Source organism: Pristiophorus japonicus, chromosome 7, assembly GCF_044704955.1.
Source record: "Pristiophorus japonicus isolate sPriJap1 chromosome 7, sPriJap1.hap1, whole genome shotgun sequence".
Classification (NCBI taxonomy): domain Eukaryota; kingdom Metazoa; phylum Chordata; class Chondrichthyes; family Pristiophoridae; genus Pristiophorus; species Pristiophorus japonicus.
The window spans coordinates 100,851,608-100,873,126 of NC_091983.1; the positions used below are offsets into that span (position 1 = coordinate 100,851,608).

The 21,519-nt window shown below is 44.9% G+C and overlaps 1 protein-coding gene across 1 annotated transcript in view; it reads right to left on the minus strand.

The window, feature by feature from the left end:
- gckr (glucokinase (hexokinase 4) regulator) overlaps positions 1 to 21,519 on the minus strand; it is a 100,010-nt gene that overhangs the window by 47,430 nt on the left and 31,061 nt on the right. Inside the window, exons 10-12 of the mRNA XM_070884200.1 lie at positions 13,721 to 13,839; positions 9,066 to 9,164; positions 1,632 to 1,729 (exon numbers count right to left, since the gene is read on the minus strand). Of these exons, the coding sequence (XP_070740301.1) occupies positions 1,632 to 1,729; positions 9,066 to 9,164; positions 13,721 to 13,839 (316 nt within the window). The remainder of the gene's footprint in view (positions 1 to 1,631; positions 1,730 to 9,065; positions 9,165 to 13,720; positions 13,840 to 21,519) is intronic.

Here is a 21,519-nt window from a genome sequence, read left to right on the forward strand (position 1 = left end):
GGATAGACAGAAAGGAAAAGGAGGTGGGGTAGCGTTGCTGGTTAAAGAGGAGATTAACGGAATAGTAAGGAACGCCATTAGCTTGGATGATGTGGAATCTGTATGGGTAGAGCTGCGGAACACCAAAGGGAAGAAAACACAAGTGGGTTGTGAACACTAGTTGTGTACAGACCACCAAACAGTGGTGGTGAGATTGGGGATGGCATCAAACAGGAAATTAGAGATGCGTGCAATAAAGGTACAGCAGTTATTATGGGTGACTTTAACCTACCTATAGATTGGGCTAACCAAACTGGTAGCAATACTGTGGAGGAGGATTTCCTGGAGTGTATTAGGGATGGTTTTCGAGACCAATATGTCGAGGAACCAACTAGAGAGCAAGCCATCCTAGACTGGGTGTTGTGTAATGAGAGAGGATTAATTAGCAATCTTGTTGTGCGAGCCCCTTGGGGAAGAGTGACCATAATATCATAGAATTCTTCATTAAAATGGAGAGTGACACAGTTAATTCAGAGACTAGGGTCCTGAACATAAAGAAAATTAACTTTGATGGTATGAGACGTGAATTGGCTAGGATAGACTGGCGAATGATACTTAAACGGTTGACGGTGGATAGGCAATGGCAGACATTTAAAGATTACATGGGTGAACTTCAACAATTGTACATCCCTGTCTGGCATAAAAATAAAACGGGGAAGATGGCTCAACCATGGCTAACAAGAGTAATTAGGGATAGTGTTAAATCCAAGGAAGAGGCATATAAATTGGCCAGGAAAAGCAGCAAAACTGAGGACTGGGAGAAATTTAGAATTCAGCAGAGGAGGACAAAGGGTTTAATTAGGAGGGGGAAAATAGAGTATAAGAGTAAGCTTGCAGGGAACATAAAAACTGACTGAAAATCCTTCTATAGATATGTGAAGATAAAATGATTAGTGAAGACAAATGTAGGTTCCTTGCAGTCAGAATCAGGTGAATTTATAATGAGGAACAAAGAAATGGCAGACCAATTGAACAGCTACTTTGGTTCTGTCTTCACGAAGGAAGACACAAATAACCTTCCAGAAATACTAGGGGACTGAGGGTCTAGCGAGAAGGAGGAACTGAAGGAAATCCTTATTAGTCAAGAAATCGTGTTAGGGAAATTGATGGGATTCAAGGCCAATATATCTCCGGGGCCCGATAGTCTGCATCCCAGAGTACTTAAAGAAGTGGCCCTAGAAATAATGGATGCATTGGTCGTCATTTTCCAACATTCTATAGACTCTGGATCAGGTCCTATGGATTGGAGGGCAGCTAATGAAAAGGAGGGAGAGCGAAAACAGGGAATTATAAACCGGTTAGCCTGACATTGGTAGTGGGGAAAATGTTGGAATCAATTATTAAATACGTAATAGCAGCGCATTTGGAAAGCAGTGACAGGATCACTGGCAAGTCAGCATGGATTTATGAAAGAGAAATCATGTTTGACAAATCTTCTAGAATTTTTTGAGGATGTAATTAGTAGAGTGGATCAGGGAGAACCAGTGGATGTGGTGTATTTGGACTTTCAAAAGGCTTTTGACAAGGTCCTATACAAGAGATTATTGTGAAAAATTAAAGCACATAAAATCAAACAGTAGAAATCCATTTACCTGCTCCAAATGTTGGTACACATTCACTTGCATCGATGATTCCCATAATTCCAAGTGACTTCCATCCAATGTAGTATATGTGGCCATTCTGTTGTAAGCTAAATAAATGACCAAAGATATAACATGCATGTTCCCAGCACACAAAAATCAGTATGTTGTAATTAATTACTTTACTCTAGATCAGTGGTTTTCAAACTTTTCTGTGAGGAGGACCACTGCAAACCCCTAGGGATGTCTTCTAACTTCCAAAAGGCAGTGCCAGCTACCCAAAGGAATAAAGTGTAATTAGCACTTCAGATAGTTGTTATTAGTGTACAACAATGGATTAATGTTCTAGTAAGTCAACAAATACAGAAAAGTTGAGGAGTCTGGACAAGATGGATAGAAAATTGATGACCTTGGGGAGCCCTTAGGGTCAAGTTTGAAACTTATCTATTTTTCAGGTTAAAGAAAGAGAAAGAATGTACTTGTATTTATGAAGCACTTCTCACATACTATAGGATCTCCAAAAGTGTTTTATAATGAATCAATTGCCTTTGAAGTGCAGTCACAGCTGTTATGTAGACAAATGCAACAGCTAATTTTGCACATTGCAAAGTCTCACAAACAGCAAGTTAATGAATAGCCAGATAATTTGTTTTTGATGATGTTAGTTGCAGGAGAATTGTTGGCTAGGACACTTGGAAAAGTCTCTGCTCTTCTTTGAAAAGTGCTGTGGGATCTTTTGCAACGATCTGAGCAGGCGATGGGGCCTTGGTTTAATGACTCATCTGAGAGAAATGCTGCATTATTGCAAAAATACAACACTCCCTCGCTATTGCAGTGAAACTGCTTGGTAGTTTATAAGAAATTTATTTAAGTAAAGTAACAGAAGCCTGAGTAAGGGATGAATGTCCACCGGAGTTCTCCCTCTCATCCACCGTAACTTCAGGGAGAGAGCTGCAGAAATCCTGGAAAATGCATTGCCCCCTGATTAAGTTCAATCATTCTGCTCTAAACATACACAAATGGCTAAAAATGCTTGAGGTTGGTCAAAAGTGTAACATTTTTATTGTACAGGCACTCTACTATGTCCAGTTGTTGAAATAGGATCAGTGGCATAGAACAACTAATCTCCATTTTAAAGCATCCCGTGGTCAATCCACTTTAAATATAACTATTCATGAAGCTGAAAAGAAAATTGTCTTAATGTAAAAGTGTTTAGGTAAAACTTTTCTTTGGTTTGACAAGGGAGAAAAGCCAGAACAACCACACACAATACAAGTGAGATGTTATGTGTTCACACATGATTTGTAAACTAGCAAAAAAGGTTGGTCAGACATTCCATAAAGGCAGTCAACAAACAACATGACTTCTTGGGGAGACCAAACGCAGATTGGGTGATTGCTTTATTGAGCACCACCGTTGAGTCCGCAAGCGTGACCCTGAGCTTCCAGCCACTTGCTGTTTTAATTCTCCATCCCACTCCCACTCTGACATCTCTGCCCTCGGCCTCCTACACTGTTCGAATGAAGCTCAATGGAAGCTTGAGGAACAGCATTTTATCTTTTGATTAGGCACTTTACAACCTTCTGGACACAACATCGATTTCAACAATTTCAGATCATAAGCACCACTACCATTTTTCAAACAGCAGGTGCTGCTAATTTTCTGCTGTTACCATTTATAGCTCCTTTGGACTTATCTTTTGTTTCTTTTGTCCCATTATCACCCCCTTTTGCCTGCACCATCATCCCTTTAGTCATTCAATCTCTCCTGCCATTCACCCTATTACAGACCTTTTTTTTAAATCTTTCCTCTCCTCTCCTCTCCCCTTTCTCTGCCTCTGTACTTGTTTGAAACCTGTTACACCTGTAACATTTTACAGTTCTGATGAAAGGTCACCGACCTGAAATGTTAACTCTGTTCTCTCTCCACAGATGCTACTGCTGAGTAGTTCCAGCATTTTCTATTTATATAACATGACTTTTTGGATAGCCTGATTTTTGAAGAGTTGGTAGGATTTACAGCAAGCCATGACCAAAAGTGCTGGATATCCACACCCTCAGTGATGGCTGTCCAGAGTTAATAGTGCAGTGAGTCATTTATTGAAAGTCAAAGTCATTTGTAGACCTTGTTCAGCATAACAATTATGTTATTATTAGATTCCCTACTGCAATAAAATTGCACCATTAATTGTAGGAATCAATTGCAGCAAAGGAAGTAGATTCAAATGCTTATCACCTGGCACTAGAAAGGCACTTGAGTAAGCTAAAAATTGTCACATTTTTAGTACAAAAATATTGGAAAATGAAAAAAATGCCCAACATGAGCTTGTGGCATTTTGTGTCACTCTTAAAGTACATTTAGGTTATCAGCAATGCTGATTCTGTTCTGTGTGGAAAATTAAAAGGTTAACTTCAAAAAATATATAGCCTCACAACAGCCACTGGGTGGCAGAAGATACTTTACAATGAGAGCTCATTCATTTCTGTTGATCATTCTTGTTGTGTATCTGTAAAGCATGCATTCCCATGTTCCGCCACCAGGGAGTGCATCCCCTGAAGTCCCAAGGGATCCCAGTATCCCTTGGGAGCACTGTATATAAGCCGGCCCCTAAGGCCTGTTCCTCACTCTAGTGTCTTAATAAAGACTGAGGTCACTGTTACTTTAACCTCCCTGTGTGCAACCTCATCTGTGTTAGGAACACAATAACTGGCGACGAGTATACGAATCCAACGCAAAGATGCAACAAACTATGGGCATCCTGGAGAAGTTCTCAGAGGGTGAGGACTGGGAAGCCTATGCCGAACAGCTAGACCAGTACTTTGTAGCCAACGAGCTGGACGGAGAAGGAAACGCTGCAAAAAGGAGAGCGGTCCTCCTCACAGTCTGCGGGGCACCGACCTACAGCCTCATGAAAAATTTTCTGGCTCTGGTGAAACCCACAGATAAGTCGTATGAGGAGCTGTGTACACTGGTTCGGGAGCATCTTAACCTGAGGGAGAGCGTGCTGATGGCGAGGTATCGGTTCCACACGTGCCAGCGATCTGAAGATCAGGAAGTGGCGAGCTACGTCGCCGAGCTAAGGTGACTGGCAGGACAATGTGAGTTTGATGGCTACCTGGAACAAATGATCAGACTTTTTTGTACTGGGCATTGGCCACGAGACCATCCTACAAAAACTTTTGATTGCAGAGACACCGACCCTCAGTAAGGCCATTGCGATAGCACAGGTGTTTATGTCCACCAGTGATAACACCAAACAAATCTCTCAGCACACAAGTGCGAGCAATGTTCATAAATTAACTGGAACTGTGTTTGCAAGCAGAAATGTACAGGGCAGAAACCATGAGTCTGCAACTGCCAGAAGGCCTCAGGTGACCCAGATGACTCAGAGTCCGCAACAAAGGATGAATGCAAGGCAATTCACACCTTGTTGGTGTTGTGGAGGCTCCCTTTCAGCCTATTCATGCCGCTTCAAAGGGTATGTTTGCAAGAGCTGTGGAACAATGGGGCACCTCCAATGAGCTTGCAGACGAGCTGCAAAAACCTGCTAACCACCATGTGGCAGAGGAAGATCGGTCCATGGTGGATCAAAGCAATTTCGAGCCTCAGAGAGAGGAGGCAGATGCTGAAGTACACGGGGTACACACATTTTCGACGTAATGTCCACTTATAATGCTAAATGTAAAATTGAATGGCTTACCCGTAGACATGGAACTGGATACTGGCGCTAGCGAATCCATCATGAGTAAAAAGATGCTTGAGAGACTGTGATGCAATAAGGCACTCAGATCAGACCTGAGCCCCATCCACACGAAACTGAGAATGTATACCAAAGAGCTTATCATTGTCCTGGGCAGCGCCATGGTCAAGGTCACCTACGAGGGCACGGTGCATGAACTGCCTCTCTGGATTGTCCCAGGCGATGGCCCCATACTGCTTGGAAGGAGCTGGGTGGGCAAAATCCGCTGGAACTGGGATGATATCTGAGCACTATCACATGTCGATGAGGCCTCATGTACCCAGGTTCTTTTAACAAATTTCCTTCCCTTTTTGAGCCAGGCATTGGAAACTTTTCCGGGGTGAAGGTGCGGATCCACTTGGTCCCAGAAGCATGACCCATTCACCACAAGGCGCCTCACATGATGAGGGAGAGAGTGGAAATGGAGCTGGACAGGCTGCAACGCGAGGGCATCATCTCCCCAGTGGAATTCAGTGAGTGGGCCAGCGATTATTCCAGTACTCAAAAGTGATGGCACGGTCAGGATTTGCGACGATTATAAAGTAACGACTAATCGTTTCTTGTTACAGGACCAATACCCGCTACCTAAGGCAGACGACCTATTTGCGACGCTGGCAGGAGGCAAGACGCTCACAAGCTCGACTTGACTTCGGCCTACATGACGCAAGAGCTGGAGGAGTCTTCGAAGGGCCTCACCTGCATCAACACGCACAAGTTACTGTTCATCTACAACAGATGCCCATTTGGAATTCGATCAGCTGCAGCGATCTTCCAGAGAAACATGGAGAGCCTACTCAAGTCGGTACCACGCTCGGTGGTTTTTCAGGACGACATATTGGTCACGGGTTGGGACACTGTCGAGCACCTACAAAACCTGGAGGGGGTCCTCCAGCGACAATATCACGTTGGGCTGCGGCTGAAGAGGTCGAAATGCGTCTTCATGGCAACAGAAATGGAGTTTTTGGGGAGAAAGATCGCAGTGGATGGCATTCGGCCCACAGATGCCAAGACAGAGGCTATCAGGAACGCACCCAGGCCACAGGGCGTAACGGAGCTGCGGTCATTCCTGGGACTCCTCAACTATTTTGGTAACTTCATACTGGGGTTAAGCACCCTCTTAGAGCCCCCACATGCGTTATCGCATAAAGATGAGAACTAGGTATGGGGAAAAAAAACAAGTAATTGCTTTTGAGAAAGCCAGAAACATTTTATGCTCCAACAAGCTGCTTGTATTGTATAACCTGTGTAAAAGACTTGTGCTAGCATGTGACGCATCGTCGTACGGAGTCGGGTGTGTATTACAACAAGCTAACATTGCGTGGAAGTTGCAACCTTTTGCCTATGCCTTCCAGAGCTTGTCTAAGGCCGTGAGGGCCTACAGCATAATTGAGAAAGAGGCATTAGCGTGTGTGTTCGGGGTAAAGAAAATGCATCAGTACCTGTTTGGCCTCAATTTTGAGCTGGAAACCGATCACAAGCCCCTCATATCCCTGTTCGCTGAAAACAAGGGGATAAATACTAATGCCTCAGCCCGCATACAAAGGTGGGCACTCGCGCTATCAGCGTATAACTATACTATCCGCCACAGGCCAGGCACCGAGAACTGTGCGGATGCTCTCAGTCGGCTACCATTGCCCACCACGGGGGTGGAAATGGCGCAGCCTGCAAACTTGTTGATGGTGGCGTAGCCCGCAGACTTGTTGATGGTCATGGAAGCATTTGAAAATGATAAATCACCTGTTACGGCCCGCCAGATTAGGACTTGGACCAGCCAAGATCCTCTGCTGTCCCTAGTAAAAAACTGTGTACTACATGGGAGCTGGGCCAGCGTCCCCGTTGAAATGCAAGAGCTAATCAAGCCATTCTAGTGGCGATAGGTCGAGCTGTCCATTCAGGCAGACTGCCTGTTGTGGGGTAACCGTGTAGTGCTACCCAAAACGGGCAGGGAGACGTTCAACTCGGATCTCCACAGCACACACCCGGGTATAGTAATGATGAAAGCGATAGCCAGATCCCACGTATGGTGGCCCGGTATCGACTCTGATTTCTGTGTATGGCAATGCAGCATGTGTGCTCAGTTGAGCAATGCGCCCAGAGAGGCACCACTAAGTTTGTGGTCCTGGCCCTCCAGACCATGGTCAAGGATCCATGTCAACTATGCAGACCCGTTTCTCGGTAAAATGTTCCTGGTGGTGGTGGATGCTTTTTCAAAATGGATTGATTGTGAAATAATGTTGGGAAGCACCGCCACCGTCACCATTGAAAGCCTGAGGGCCATGTTTGCCACCCACGGCCTGCCTGACATACTGGTCAGTGACAACGGACCATGTTTCACCAGTGCCGAATTTAAAGAATTCATGACCCGCAATGGGATCAAACATGTCACTTCGGCCCCGTTTAAACCAGCCTCCAATGGGCAGGCAGTACAAACCATCATATAGAGCCTTAAACGAGTCACAGAAGGCTCACTCCAAACCCGCCTGTCCCGAGTACTGCTCAGCTACCGCACGAGACCCCACTCGCTCACAGGGGTGCCCCCAGCTGAGCTACTCATAAAAAGGACACTTAAAACCAGACTTTTGCTGGTTCACCCCAACCTGCATGTAGAGAGCAGGCGGCAGCAACAAAATGTAAATGATGGTCGCGCTACTTTGTCACGGGAAATTGATCTGAATGACCCTGTGTATGTGCTAAAGTATGGACATGGTCCCAAGTGGATCGCGGGCACGGTAATAGCTAAAGAAGGGAGTAGGGTGTTTGTAGTCAAACTAGACAATGGACAAATTTGCAGATAGCACCTGGACCAAACGAGGCTGCAGTTCACAGGCTGCCCTGAACAACCCACAGCAGACACCACCTTTTTCAAGTCCACAACACACACCCAAAGGATCAACGACACCACCCCGGACCAGGAAATCGAACCCATCATGCCCAACAGCCCAGCAAGGCCAGGCTCAACCAGCAGCCCTGCAGGGCCAACAACACGCCAGCCCAGCGAGGGCACAGCCAACACACTAGAATAGACATTTGTACTGAGGCGGTCCACCAGGGAAAGAAAGGCTCCCGACCGCCTCACCTTGTAAATAGTTTTCACTTTGACTTTGGGGGGAAGTGATGTTGTGTATCTGTAAAGCATGCACTCACATGTTCCGCCACCAGGGCTTGCATCCCATGAAGTCCCAAGGGATCCCTTGGGAGCACTGTATATAAGCCAGCCCCTACGGCCTGTTCCTCACTCTGGAGTGTCTTAATAAAGACTGAGATCACTATTACTTTAACCTCCCTGTGTGCAGCCTCATCTGTGTTAGGAACACAATAATTCTGATCAGTGGTAAAGATCACCCATTAACCAGATCAGCAGTACCCTGTTAATGTTGACCAAACTTGTTCAACCTTATTTTTAGTTATGTGGCATAGATGTCGGAGCTAACTTGTATGTCTTCCTTGCAGTTGAAACACTGAATAGTTATTAACAAAAAAACAGTGCCTGGATTAAATCAGAGGTATAGTTTGTTCAGTAGCATCTCTAGCACTTATTCAAGTCTGCATTGGTATTAGTCTTAGAAGCATGATCACTGCAGCTGGTCACAACAACTGTCCTCTGAATTTCCTGCAACCTAATTGGTTCGGGAGATTAGAGTGCTCTATAAATATTAACATGTGCACAGGAATTATTTACTGCCAAGAACTTTTTCTGGTGACCTTACCTTGCACCAGCATGTTTCACTAAAGCAGCAATCTTTTCATTGTGAGAATATGTGATTGTCAGGGCTTCTTCATACCTTCTCAGCAAATCCAGCAGGCACCTGTGAATTTTCAAATGACAATACTCCTTCTTCTTAATTCTGATAAGGATTTCATTGTATTGTTTTGGATTTTATTTATCCAATATGAAAATAAAATATACATCAGTTTTATATCTAAGTTAATTCTGGAACAGCAGTAACCTTCAGCACCATGGAGATTTAAGAAATCAACCACATTTCACTAATATTATACTTTGTATTATTCAGTTGATTGCTGTTAATATTACTTATTAAATAACCAGACTACAATATCAGATACAAGGTGCATGCAATTGTACTAATTTAAATGGTATTTGCTATATAATCACAACATTCATAGGTCAGTCAGTGGAAACACCATTGGCCCAACAGCAAGTATCAGATACTGTTTTATTTTCAATAACCTGATTCTATAGTATTGCATTTTAAATTACTCAAATTGTTAGTAAGAATTAAAAAAGAAGGGTAATAAAACATTGCCACTAAAAAAGTGTCTTCTAAATAGACTGATAATTTAGATATAATTGAAGAAATTGGTCCTGAATTTTCTTGTAACCTGAGGCACAACGGGCAGGAGTTAAGTGGGCAGAAGAGGCATGGTGGAGCTGGAAAATCTAAGAGGCCTCAGAAATGCTGGATTTCCACCCAAAAGATGAGCCAACACTCATTTCTGCTGCGGCCTGGAGTGGGCCGAACTTCCATCTTCCCCATACAAGGCCCACGCCATCACGAGAAGGCTGGACCAGTGGAAGGCTAACTCCCCTGAATTCTATAGCTCCCAATGCCTTTTTGCTCAGTAGATACCGTAAAGAACCTGGCATTCAGGACCTTGCAGGGTTGGAAATGGGGCTAACCAGGGTGTGCGGATTCAGGGCATGGGCTAGAAAACCCCAGAATTGTGCTCTGAATTTTTTTTTTAAACCAGTGACCCTTTTACAAAGGAATACAATTACTTTCTTTAGGGGCTGGCACTGGCATTCTTGTGCAATGCCACCCCCCCCCCTCGCCCCCCCCTTACTCCAGTGGGTGTCCTGCTGGGATTATTTTAAATAGCTTTGATCCTGGATATTTGGTTTGGTCAGGGGTGGAAGTTAGCAATGCAGCAGGAGTCCTGCTCCATCACACTTATGGTGGCAGACTGGATGAAAAGATTTTTGGGTCCCATCTTGCTTTCTACTTAATCAGTATATTGTCTAGATTTTATGATCTAAAGTTTGAAATTGATAACATGTATGTAGTCCCTTACTACTGCAAATATGAATAGATAAATAATAGAAAAACTGCATCTATAATTATTTTTGGCTCATGTTGCTTATGTGCCAATTTTACGCATGTTATAGAACTGTAACATACAATCCTCATCATCATTATCATAGGCAGTCCCTCGAATCGAGGATGACTTACTTCCAAGTCAAAAAGTTCACAGGTGTTTCAATGACGGATCTAAAATTTCAGGTCCCGAACTAAATCGTGAAGGGTGGAAGATGCCTGCACGTGGATTTTTTTAACGTGTGGTGGCCGTTGCACATCAGCCACCACATGGGGCTTGACAGCTAGGTGGCAAGGATTAACCAAGACGACTGGAGACCAGCTCTGCTGCACGGACCTAGTGCACAGACATATCACAGTGTGGGCTGGCCTGTGCTGCCCCTGGGCCCTCACCTCTTCTGGACCCCGAACTTGTGCCTCTCCTGGGCCCCGATCACATCCTTCTACAATCTCGCTCCACTCCTCAATCAACGTGACAGTGCCAATCATATTAACTATAGGATTACTTTTACGAATTAACACTGCCAGTGGGAAGCCTTCCCCATCAGGAGCACATATTGGAAATTCAGCTGTTCATCCACCATGATTTTCTGTCGATAATTGGCATGTGTTCAAATTTCCATATGTCCTCCCAACAGGTGAGGCTCCTTGGCTGGAGCACAGACTTGTAAAATTACCTCTAATATGTTTTGGTTTATACTGAGATAATTGAATATTCCATGGGATTAATAGTTCTTCTGTTGCTCAGAGCAGGCTAGGTTTGAATTGTGGCAAGCTGAGGATGGATTCTTAATTGCTTTGGTGGAGTATTTTTGGAGAATTTCTCCTGAAGAGATGCAGTAGAGACTATGACAGATTACATTGTACATGAACATCTGTGGAGGAAGCAAGCTTTTTTGATCCTAAGCTTCTTTATTTTAATTTAAATTCTTGTTTTAATTTTATTCTTTAATATATATTTATGACCCCCCAGCAGACCACTTAACTGACAACATAAAGATATTACAGATAAAAACAAAAACAAAAACTGCTGGAAACACTCATCAGGTCAGGCAGCATCTGTGATGAAGGGTCATTGACCTGAAACGTTAACTCAGTTTCTCTCTCCACAGATGCTGCCTGTTGAGTGTTTCCAGCATTTCTGTTTTTATTTCAGATTTTCAGCATCTATAGTATTTTGCTTTTGTCTTAGAGATATTAAATGGCTTGTTAGGAGCAGAATGCCTTTTCTTCTAATTCCTATGATCATTTTTAGTTATATTCTGCTTTAAATAATTTTGATTACAAGAACTCTATATTAAATATTAATAAAATATCAGAAATCAAACATCTCTTGCCCTCATATTAATATATGTCTATTAATAAAACTATCATAAAGTTGTATTTGGTTATTATTTTCAAAACAGGTACATCAGTCTCCATGCAGTACTTAACCAACAATTGTTTCCTATAATCATTCTAAAAATATAGTTGTTTATTAAGTAATCATAGAGATGTGGGTCAGAGTGAACCATGTTGAACTTGAACAATTTAAGGCAACTAATTGGACAGCAAATACTAAGGCAAAATATACTATTTTATCAAACACATCTGCACATCTGCAGAGGCTGTGTACTCTGCGGCAAGTGTCTCACCTCCTGACTCCCCAAAGCGTTTCTACCATCTACAAGGCAGAATTTTGACCCAGTGACGATGAAAATCGGCGATATACTTCCAAGTCAGGATGGTGCATAACTTGGAGGGAAACTTGCAGGTGATGGTGCTCTCATGTGTCTGCTGCCTTTGTTCTTCTAGGTGGTAGAGGTGGCGGGTTTGGGAGATGCTACCAAAGAAGCCTTGGCGAGTTGCTGCAGTGCATTTTGTAGATGGTACACACTGCAGCCACGGTGTGCCAGTGGTGGAGGGAGTGAATTTTGAAGGTGGTCGATGGGGTGTCAATCAAGTGGCCTGCTTTGTCCTGGATGGTATCAAGCTTGATCAGCATGATCTTATTGAATGGCGGTGCAGGCTCGAAAGGCCGAATGGTATACTCCTGCACCTGTGATGGAATACTCTCCAATTGCCTGGATGAGTGCAGCTCCAATAACACTCATAGAAACATAGAAACATAGAAAATAGGTGCAGGAGTATACCATTCGACCCTTCGAGCCTGCACCGCCATTCAATAAGATCATGGCTGATCAAGCTTGATACCATCCAGGACAAAGCAGGCCACTTGATTGGCACCCCATCGACCACCTTCAACATTCACTCCCTCCATCACCGGCACACCGTGGCTGTAGTGTGTACCAGCTACAAAATGCACTGCAGCAACTCGCCAAGGCTTCTTTGGTAGCATCTCCCAAACCCGCCACCTCTACCACCTAGAAGAACAAGGGTAGCAGACACATGAGAGCACCATCACCTGCAAGTTGCCCTCCAAGTTACGCGCCATCCTGACTTGGAAGTATATCGCCGTTCTTTCATCGTCACTGGGTCAAAATTCTGGAACTCCCTCCCTAACAGCACTGTGGGAGTACCTTCACCACAAGGACTGCAGCAGTTCCAGTTGGGGTCACCACCACCTTCTCAAGGGCAATTAGGGATGGGCAATAAATGCTGGCCTTGCCAGCAACACCCACACCATGGAACAAATAAAAACAAAAGTGTGCTATAGCTTCCCTACAATAAGTAGCTTGTTGACATGTAGTCTGTGCTTTTGCTGATTTGGTGCTTTATTAGCAACCAACACTTGTATTTTTGAAACAAAGTAAAAGCTTCTTTACAAATCTCTAACCTTATGTATTGCTTCTCTTCCCACCCCAACCCCTGGCTTCACCCATTTATCTCCAGTTAAGCTATTTTCTCCCACCATCTTTTCTCAGTCTGTACCATATACCATGTGCCAACAATGTGGCATAGCAACCAAACTGTTGCCAGACTCTGTCAATAACACTCTTTTACCGGCTGCTAGATCCTGGCAGAATTAGATACTTGTTCTGATTTTTGTTTCTTGCACCAAAGGAAATGACCTTTCATCTGCTCAGTTCTTCTGATTGCCAGCTAAAATTAGGAACTCGCTGTACATTGACATGGAGGGAAATCTTGCATTGATACATAAACAGAAAAAAATGCTGAAAATACACCGAATATTGATAAAAGCAGACATGCAAAATATCTGTTTCAAACGTTGATCAATCTGCTGTGCATTTTCTGTTTTAGATTTCCAACAAGTGCAGATAACACAATTGGATAACTTAAGATGGCTGAATTAGTTTCAAATAGGAAATGATTCATGGATTTATAGGAGGAAATTTGCTTGAACATACCCATCTGTGATGTCACTGTTGTTTGCCAAAGCCTGGTGTGCAGCCAGGAGGATGGTTTCCAGGAGGATTTTTGTGGCACTTCCACCTTTCATTCGGGATGATCCAGCAATACCTTCAGGCTGAAAGATTTTAATTCCATCTCGTTTTACAATAATGATCACATTCTGTGCAAACAGGAAACTACTTTCAAAACATTTACAGTACTACATCATTATTTGCATATTTCCACTTGGAACATTTTTTTGGTATTCTATCAAAGTCTTTAATAACTTTCTCCAATAATCTTTCCACATTGCTTCAACAGAAAATGTGTGACTTTTGGTTTAATGGTCAATTTTCAAAACATATTACACTACCAGATATTGAAATGACTCTTTCTTTAGCTTGCCATAAATCCTACAGAGCAATTGTTTAAAAATGATTATGTTAAGAAAAATGTTTTTTGGGGGCTGGGAAGGGCGGCCAGACTATTTTCCTGGATCCCACCAGTGGAGCACACATTCACTACTGACAAGTGCCTCACTATTTACCTTTGTGCCCATTGTGTTGGGGCTCCCTCCTGTCCCACCACCCAATAGATGCCACAATATTGGGCTGGATTTTAGGCTTTTTGCATTTGCGATCGTTTCCGGGCGCAATTCGTGGCAGAGCGAAATATTTAGCGGCAGGATAACGTTAGCGCCAGAGCGAGCATCTGTCACCGAATGAAAATTCATGTCGAGTGTTAGCGTTAACTCTGGCGTTACATCACAGACTTTGTGTGCAGGAGCGGACAGTCCCGGCATTGGCGCAATCTGCCGTTTGCACATGCGCTTTATTTTCCCAGTACTTCCACCTTCTGGTTTCCTGTCACGAACGCTAATACAGGGCACAGCCATATCCTGCATGCGCATGTGCAGTATAACCGGGGCTGAATCAGCCATTTCATATTTTGAATTTGATGCTGGAGGAGGATGATTGCAGAGCGCGTGCCAGGTGATTCAGCCACAAGGCTAATGAAGCTTTAGTATGGGTTGTGGAACGGAGATGGCAGAAGTTGCATCTTCATAGTGGTTCTAGATCATTGCCATCCATATTAAAGAGAATTAGGAAAGGCATAGCCGAGGAGGTCTCTGCCTCGGACACTGTGGTCAGGACTGGCACACAGCACCGAAAGAAATTTAACGATCACACAAGGTTCGTCAGAGTGAATATCATTTTCATTCTTGTACTCCTTCATTACTACAAGGATAAACCTGACACACTATTTGTTCTCATGCTGTTGGTGCCTCTCATCACTCTGTGGTTTGCCTCCTAAAATGCACAATACATAGTTAGGCTTAGTTCGGTACCCTATTTGCCATGAATGATCTTTACACATTATTAAGATTGCTTTCTGAAATCTCATAAGATGTCTCCCCACTTTGATGTCCTCCTGATGAACCACATGCAACTTCCAAGGCCATTAAACAGAGAACTCTATTACATTCAGATAGAATGGTATAAATGCATTGGTGGCTATCTGTGCCACAAGAGCAGATGGACCCTTTTGTAACCATTCCCATTTTCATCTTTGCAGGCCAAGAAGTCTCATAATCGCTGCAAGCAGGTGAGGACAGGCGGAGGTCCGCCTCAGACCCTGCCGCTCACGGACATCGAGGAGAGAGTGGCAGGCCTCATCGGCATCACAGGTCGGACAGCTGCCACTGCAGGCACTGACCCCCGCTCGGATACTGAGAGTAAGTCTTGCACACTCCCTGGGCTAGGTTGGGGAAATGTCCTGCACTGCCTCTGGATTACATATAATGGAGTAGTGGGGGTTCTGCTAATGAGCCTGTGCTATGCAACCTTCCTCATGCCACCTTGCCCCCTCCCCTGCTGCTAACCACTCGTCTGTTGCTTTCTACTTCCAGACGACCAGACACAGGTGCTGCATCCCTCATGGGACCCCTCCATGTTAGGCCATTGTCTGGAGGAAGAGGATACAGATAAGCTGACTCCGGTGCAGCATCAATCGACCCCTACTCCACTATCGGCACTCAGGTCCTCTGAGAAGGACGTGACATTCTCGGGTTTCGAGGAATCCGAGGCTCCTGGCGTGCAGCATGCCATCTCTCCGGAGGGTGAGTCAGCAAAGTCGGTCTGCTGACAGACAGGCAGACGTGGAACTGGACATGATAGGAATGTCCAGGGAGAGCATCCAAATCAGCCGTCAGCTCATTGATGTCTTGGGTAGGATTCCGGCAAGCATCGACAGTCTGAAAGTGACGTTTACGGAGGTAGGGTCGCAGAGTGTCAGTGCAAGCCATGATACCAGCGAGGCCATCGATGCCCACACGAGACTGGTGGCCTTCAGCAGTGACAGTGGAGCCCCGGACAGTGTGGCGTGAGCCCTTGCAGAATATGATGCATCACAGACACAAGCTCTGCTTCAGCTTGGGCAGGTGATGCAGTCCATGCCTGCCGCCATACTCTCTGCATTCCCCACTGTCACACGGTTCCAAAGCAGGCCAGCAAGGTTTTAGTTTACATCGTGTTAGGGGCCAGTCCCGTCGCCGACTGAGTGGTGCCAGGGATATGGGAGGTGGTGTCATTCCTCCGGATAACAGCATTCCGTCTCCCCCCCACTCAGCCGCCAACCAAGCATCAGCGACGGTTGTCACCCAAACCACTTGTGACTGGCGACGCCAATGAAAAGGCTAACCAGTCAGAAGCCGGGCCTTCCATGCCACGAGCTGGTCCAATGTGTCCCCAGATGCCGTCTCCATTGTCTCTCCCCCCAACACAGCAGCGCTCTGGCAGCCTTACTGCATGCCTTGGTGCCACTTTGATTAGGAGCAGCAGGCAAGGGAGTGGGATAAAGGGAAGGGGGGCAAAAGATGGTGGGAAAAAATAGTGGGGCAGGAATTGATGTTATAGTATCACACTGCTGGATTATGTTCTTGATGCTGGATTATGTTCTGATAATGTTCTTGAATTATCACACTGCTGGATGCAGCTCATTATTTTATTTAAGTATCACAATGAAGGTTACAAAGTTTACAATGTTACAATGTTTAATAAATGTTTTTGTTCACTTTAACCATTCTTGTGTAGTGTCTCATTTTCAGAATAAGAAGAGGAATAGTCAACATGGTGGGATAGAGTGGCCAGGCAATGGTCAAAACTGCCGTTCACTCTTCAAGCAAAGCGTTCAATTATGAGCTGCCAATGTAAGGCTTTTGCAGCGACAAAATCTCCACAATGCCTCCCCTGTGGTTGTGGTGGTGGTGGTGGTGGTGGTGGCATGGGTTCCTCGCCAGGCTCCTTTACTCGTCGTCTTCCTGCTCCTCCTCCTCCTCTCTCCCTCTCTCCTGAAGTGGTGCTGCAATCCCCATTGGCAATTCCTGTTCCCTCATGATGGCTAAGTTGTGTAGCATGCAGCACACCACAATGAACTCAGAGACCTGCTGAGGGGAGTATTGCAGGCAGCCTCCAGAGTGGTCCAGGCATCGGAAGCGCTGCTTGAGCATTCCAATTGTCTGTTCGACGAAGTTGCATGTGGCTGCATGGTTCTCATTACAGCGATGCTCGGTTTCTGTCTGAGGGTTCCGGAGGGGGGTCATGAGCCAGGTGGCGAGACCATAACCTCTGTCCCTGAGCAGCCAGCTCTGGCCTTGTGGTTGATGCTGGAACATGCGTGAGACACTGCTCTCATGCAAGATGAAAGCATCATGACTGCTCCCTGGATATTGGGCATTGACTGCCATAATGCGCTGAGTATGGCCGCAGACGATCTATACGTTCATGGAGTGGAATCCCTTTCCGTTTTGGAAAATCTCTGCATTCTGTAAAGTTGCACGCAGGGCGATATGTGTGCAGTCAATGGCACCCTGAACCTTGGGGAAGCCAACAAATCGTCCAAAACCTATAGCACTCTCATTTTGGGTCTCCCTGGTCATTGGGAAGTTTATGAAGTCCACCCTGCATGCGTACAGTTCAGTAGACACCTGGCGAATGCAGCAATGTGTAGCGTGCTGCTGATGCCTGGAAGGAGCCGGAGGCATAGAAGGCAAGTGCCACAGTCACCTTCACCTTGACGGGCAGTGCAATCCTGTTGCCCCTGGTAGGCTGTAGGTCTGCCTGTATGAGCTGGCATATCTCTGTCAGAACCTCTTTTCAGAAGCACGGCATTCTAATGCTCTGTGCCTCAGAGAGCTGGAGGAATGAGCGATGTTCCCTGTAAACTCGTGGGGGGGCAAGGCCTCATCTGCATATATCCGCGACCTCTTTGATTACCTTGCAAATGATCAACAATAAGCCTTCTTCCAGCTTGAAGTCATATGGCAATAGCAGCCAGGATTACTGACTCCCGACCGAGCATGGCCCCCATCTTTTAAAATGTCCTTAAATGTTCTTTATAAAACAAACTAGAAACTCACATAAAACTTCACAATCAAAAGTATGCAGTAACGCAGCGTTCTTTTCCCAATCCTTTTAATCACTCACAGCTGCAACTTTCTCCTCCGCTTTCAACATGGCGTCACTACGCCTGGTGCGCCCTGGGTCCGACTGATTTCCTCGGGCGGACGCTAACTCGGGCGAAGTGGCCGAAAGTTCCACCCGGGGTGCTAGTGCAGCAATGCACGACAATTTACATCACCCCAAAGGTTAAGACGCGGCGGGGCGGTTATTTTTAGCACCGCCGCAAAATCATTGGCGAAAGTTCCACCCCGGGTGCAAAATCTTGTGCGCCTCATTTTACGCCCACCTCCCCAAAAAAAATCATTTTTGAGCCCCTCCGAGGCGCTAAATCGGGCGCAAATTAACCGAAAACCCAGCCCAATGTGTTTTCCTTTGGGAATACCGCTGTAACATTGTTTTTTGAAGGAAGAACGGAAGATACAATGGAGGCAGGATTGACTGGTCCAGCAGCACAGGAGACTCATGGCACCTGCTGACATCCCCACTCTAGAATATACAGACCCAAGGTGCTCCTATCTCGAACTGACCCAGAAGTTGTACTTGCAGATGCTGAACTTCACCAAAGGAAGCCAACACTGAATTGCGACCTACAGCTCACCTTCACCAGAGACATCGCCATGTCCTCGGTCTCAACTGCCCTCCACTTTTATGCATCGGAGTTATTTCAGGCTGCCACTTCAGATGTCAGTAACATGAGCCAATCAACTTTGCACAGATGTATAAAGCAAATCGCAGATGCACTGTGGGCTTGAGAAAGCCAGTTCATCACTTTCTCCATGGTTATCAGAAGCAGCATGACAGGGCCCAATAGATTTACAGAGTTGCAGATCACCTCAAAGTCCAAGGAGTCACATATCACCCACAGGACCATACATATTTTCTTGATAAATCCAGTCACCTATGTCAACTTGAAAGGGTTGCACTTTCTCAATCTCCAGTTCGTTTGTGACCAGCTGCATGCTTGCTTTCCTGGCTGTTGTCACATTGCCTTCATAAGGCAGGCCATGGTGCCTGCACTCATCAACAGGGAATGCAGTCAGCTGTAGGAGTGGGTTGCAGGTCTTGCTGCAGGAAGCAACACAACTCTGTGACAGCTAGCATCCTTATGCACTGCTGCTCAGTAAAGCACAGATATGTTATCCTGGGCCTACAGACTGTGGAGGGTAAGGATCCCTGCAATCATGCTTCCTGCTATCTGGTCTCCCTGCAGCTGGAGTTCCTGTACTCCTTCCATCTGTTGCTGCTCATCTTCTTTCTTTAGCCAGAATGGAACTGCTAAATGGAACTGCTGAAAAAAGTGCTTTACCAGTACCCCCTTAAGATATCAGAAGGTTATCCAACCTTCAAATACAATCCCTTCAAATAGAGTAGCTTGTCACTATAAACTAGCAGCAAAACATCTCCAATACCTTTGCAGCATTTTAATTTGGAGCAGGTGAAGATCCCTTTAAGTTGCACTGGAAATGTCTGTCCCTGATCTGTACCATTCATGAACTGTGAGCGAGTTGAGAAGTAACAGTTGCAACTCATTGACATTAAAATCACTTTGGGGTCTTAAGTGCATTACCTGATCCCTATTTAAATATATTCTTTAGGCTCTGTCTGTTTCTGGCATCTGTGCTGACCACTTAAATCAAAGATTGCCTGAAAAGCGGTTAGGTGTTTTTTCTTCTTACATTTTCGTGCCATTGCTGCCCCATTTACAGGCATAAGCCGGGCGGTAATGAGATGTAAATCGGCCCCATTATGTCTACATCTTCGCCTTTCCTACCACAACATGTGATCATTTACAAACACTTCTCTGTGCACATCAATTCACACTTCCCGTTCATTCCAATATCATGGAGAGCAGAAGGGACGACCTGCCATCATCTGGCACCCAAGGCCTCTTTGGCAGCAGCCTAAACATCCCCGGCAGAAGTACAGACTGGTCGTAGGACCACTGCAGGCTGCCCTGGAGCTGCTACATGGTGCAGGAGGGACAGCACTGCTGTGAAACCATCTATCAGAGACAAGTAGTAAACTCCCCTAACAGATCCACCAACCGCTGCAGTGTTGGAGACTATCCCCATGTCCGTATTACTTTTGATGCTGTACAAGCATTTTGCTTTTCAAAACAAGACCAGAACATGTGGGTCCCAAGGCTCTTCAGCCAAGAAGCAACATCTCATGACCATCTGGTCAGCAATGTCTTCTGCCTCATGCCCACTAATGCTCTGTGCATTATTCTTGGAGAATATTGCTGGCTCCCCTGACGACGCCTGACCAAATAAGGTAATTAAACGTTTGAGGTATTTTGTTGCCAAGTGCGAGTTTGCATTCACCACCTCCTTCCACTTTGTCTGAGTACTTCCTTTGGAGGGACTTTGCAGCTTGTTCCCAAACAGAGCCTCCCTCCTCTGCCTTACTTAGGCCAGCAGCACTTCCACTGCAGCCTCTGAGACTCTATGTGATATTAACCAATAATTTTTAATCTTGCTTTCAATCAAAACTTTGTTTGATCATGCCTGGCCTTTTAAGTTGCTCTAGATGAATGCATTTTCTTCACTGTTGACTGCAATTTCTGGGCCAATAGCCATACACTCCTTCACAACGGGAAAATCAAAGCAATAGTGAGAAAACTAATACCACAATAAAATGTCAAAATTATAAATAACACCTACTAACACAGTGACTTTATCTTTAGGTGAAAACATTGGCCTAGGTTTTCCAGGTTTCCATCTGCACAACAACCCGGATCTGTTGCATGGACCTAAAATAATTTTCGCTGGCTCAGAGTTGGGCTATTTGCCCAACTACTGCCCAACAAATGCCCATGAAACCCTTATGCCTGGTAAAAGCAGGCATAGGGCCTGCTTCCATTAATGTAAGGGTTAATATAAATCTTAAATTTAATATTAAAATATTAAAAATAATGCACAAACATTTAAAATTAGTTTATGTAAATTTTGGCCCAGATTAAAATGTTTAAAATTATTTTTCAAAGAATTAATGCTTTATTGCATATGTTTTATTGAAGGGACTTTTAATTAAACTTGAAAATGGGAAAATTTCTTTTTATTCCAGTTGTATAAATTATTTAATTATTTGGGTATTTCTCATATGTTTATGGGGATTCTGTTTGTAGATAGAATCCCTATAAGCATATTAGGAATCTTCCTTTGTGATTGGAGGAACTGGCGCACATGATCCCAGGGGCACTTCTAAACTGCCTGTGTCCCTGGGATCCGTGGGATGCCTGCAGACCCAGGACTCGAAGCCTCCGAAGTCCGGGAGCTTGAAGTAGATGCAGATGTTTTTTATCGGATCGGAGGCGTACTCTGGAGGTATGCCTCCGACCGCAAATGCTCGGCTGT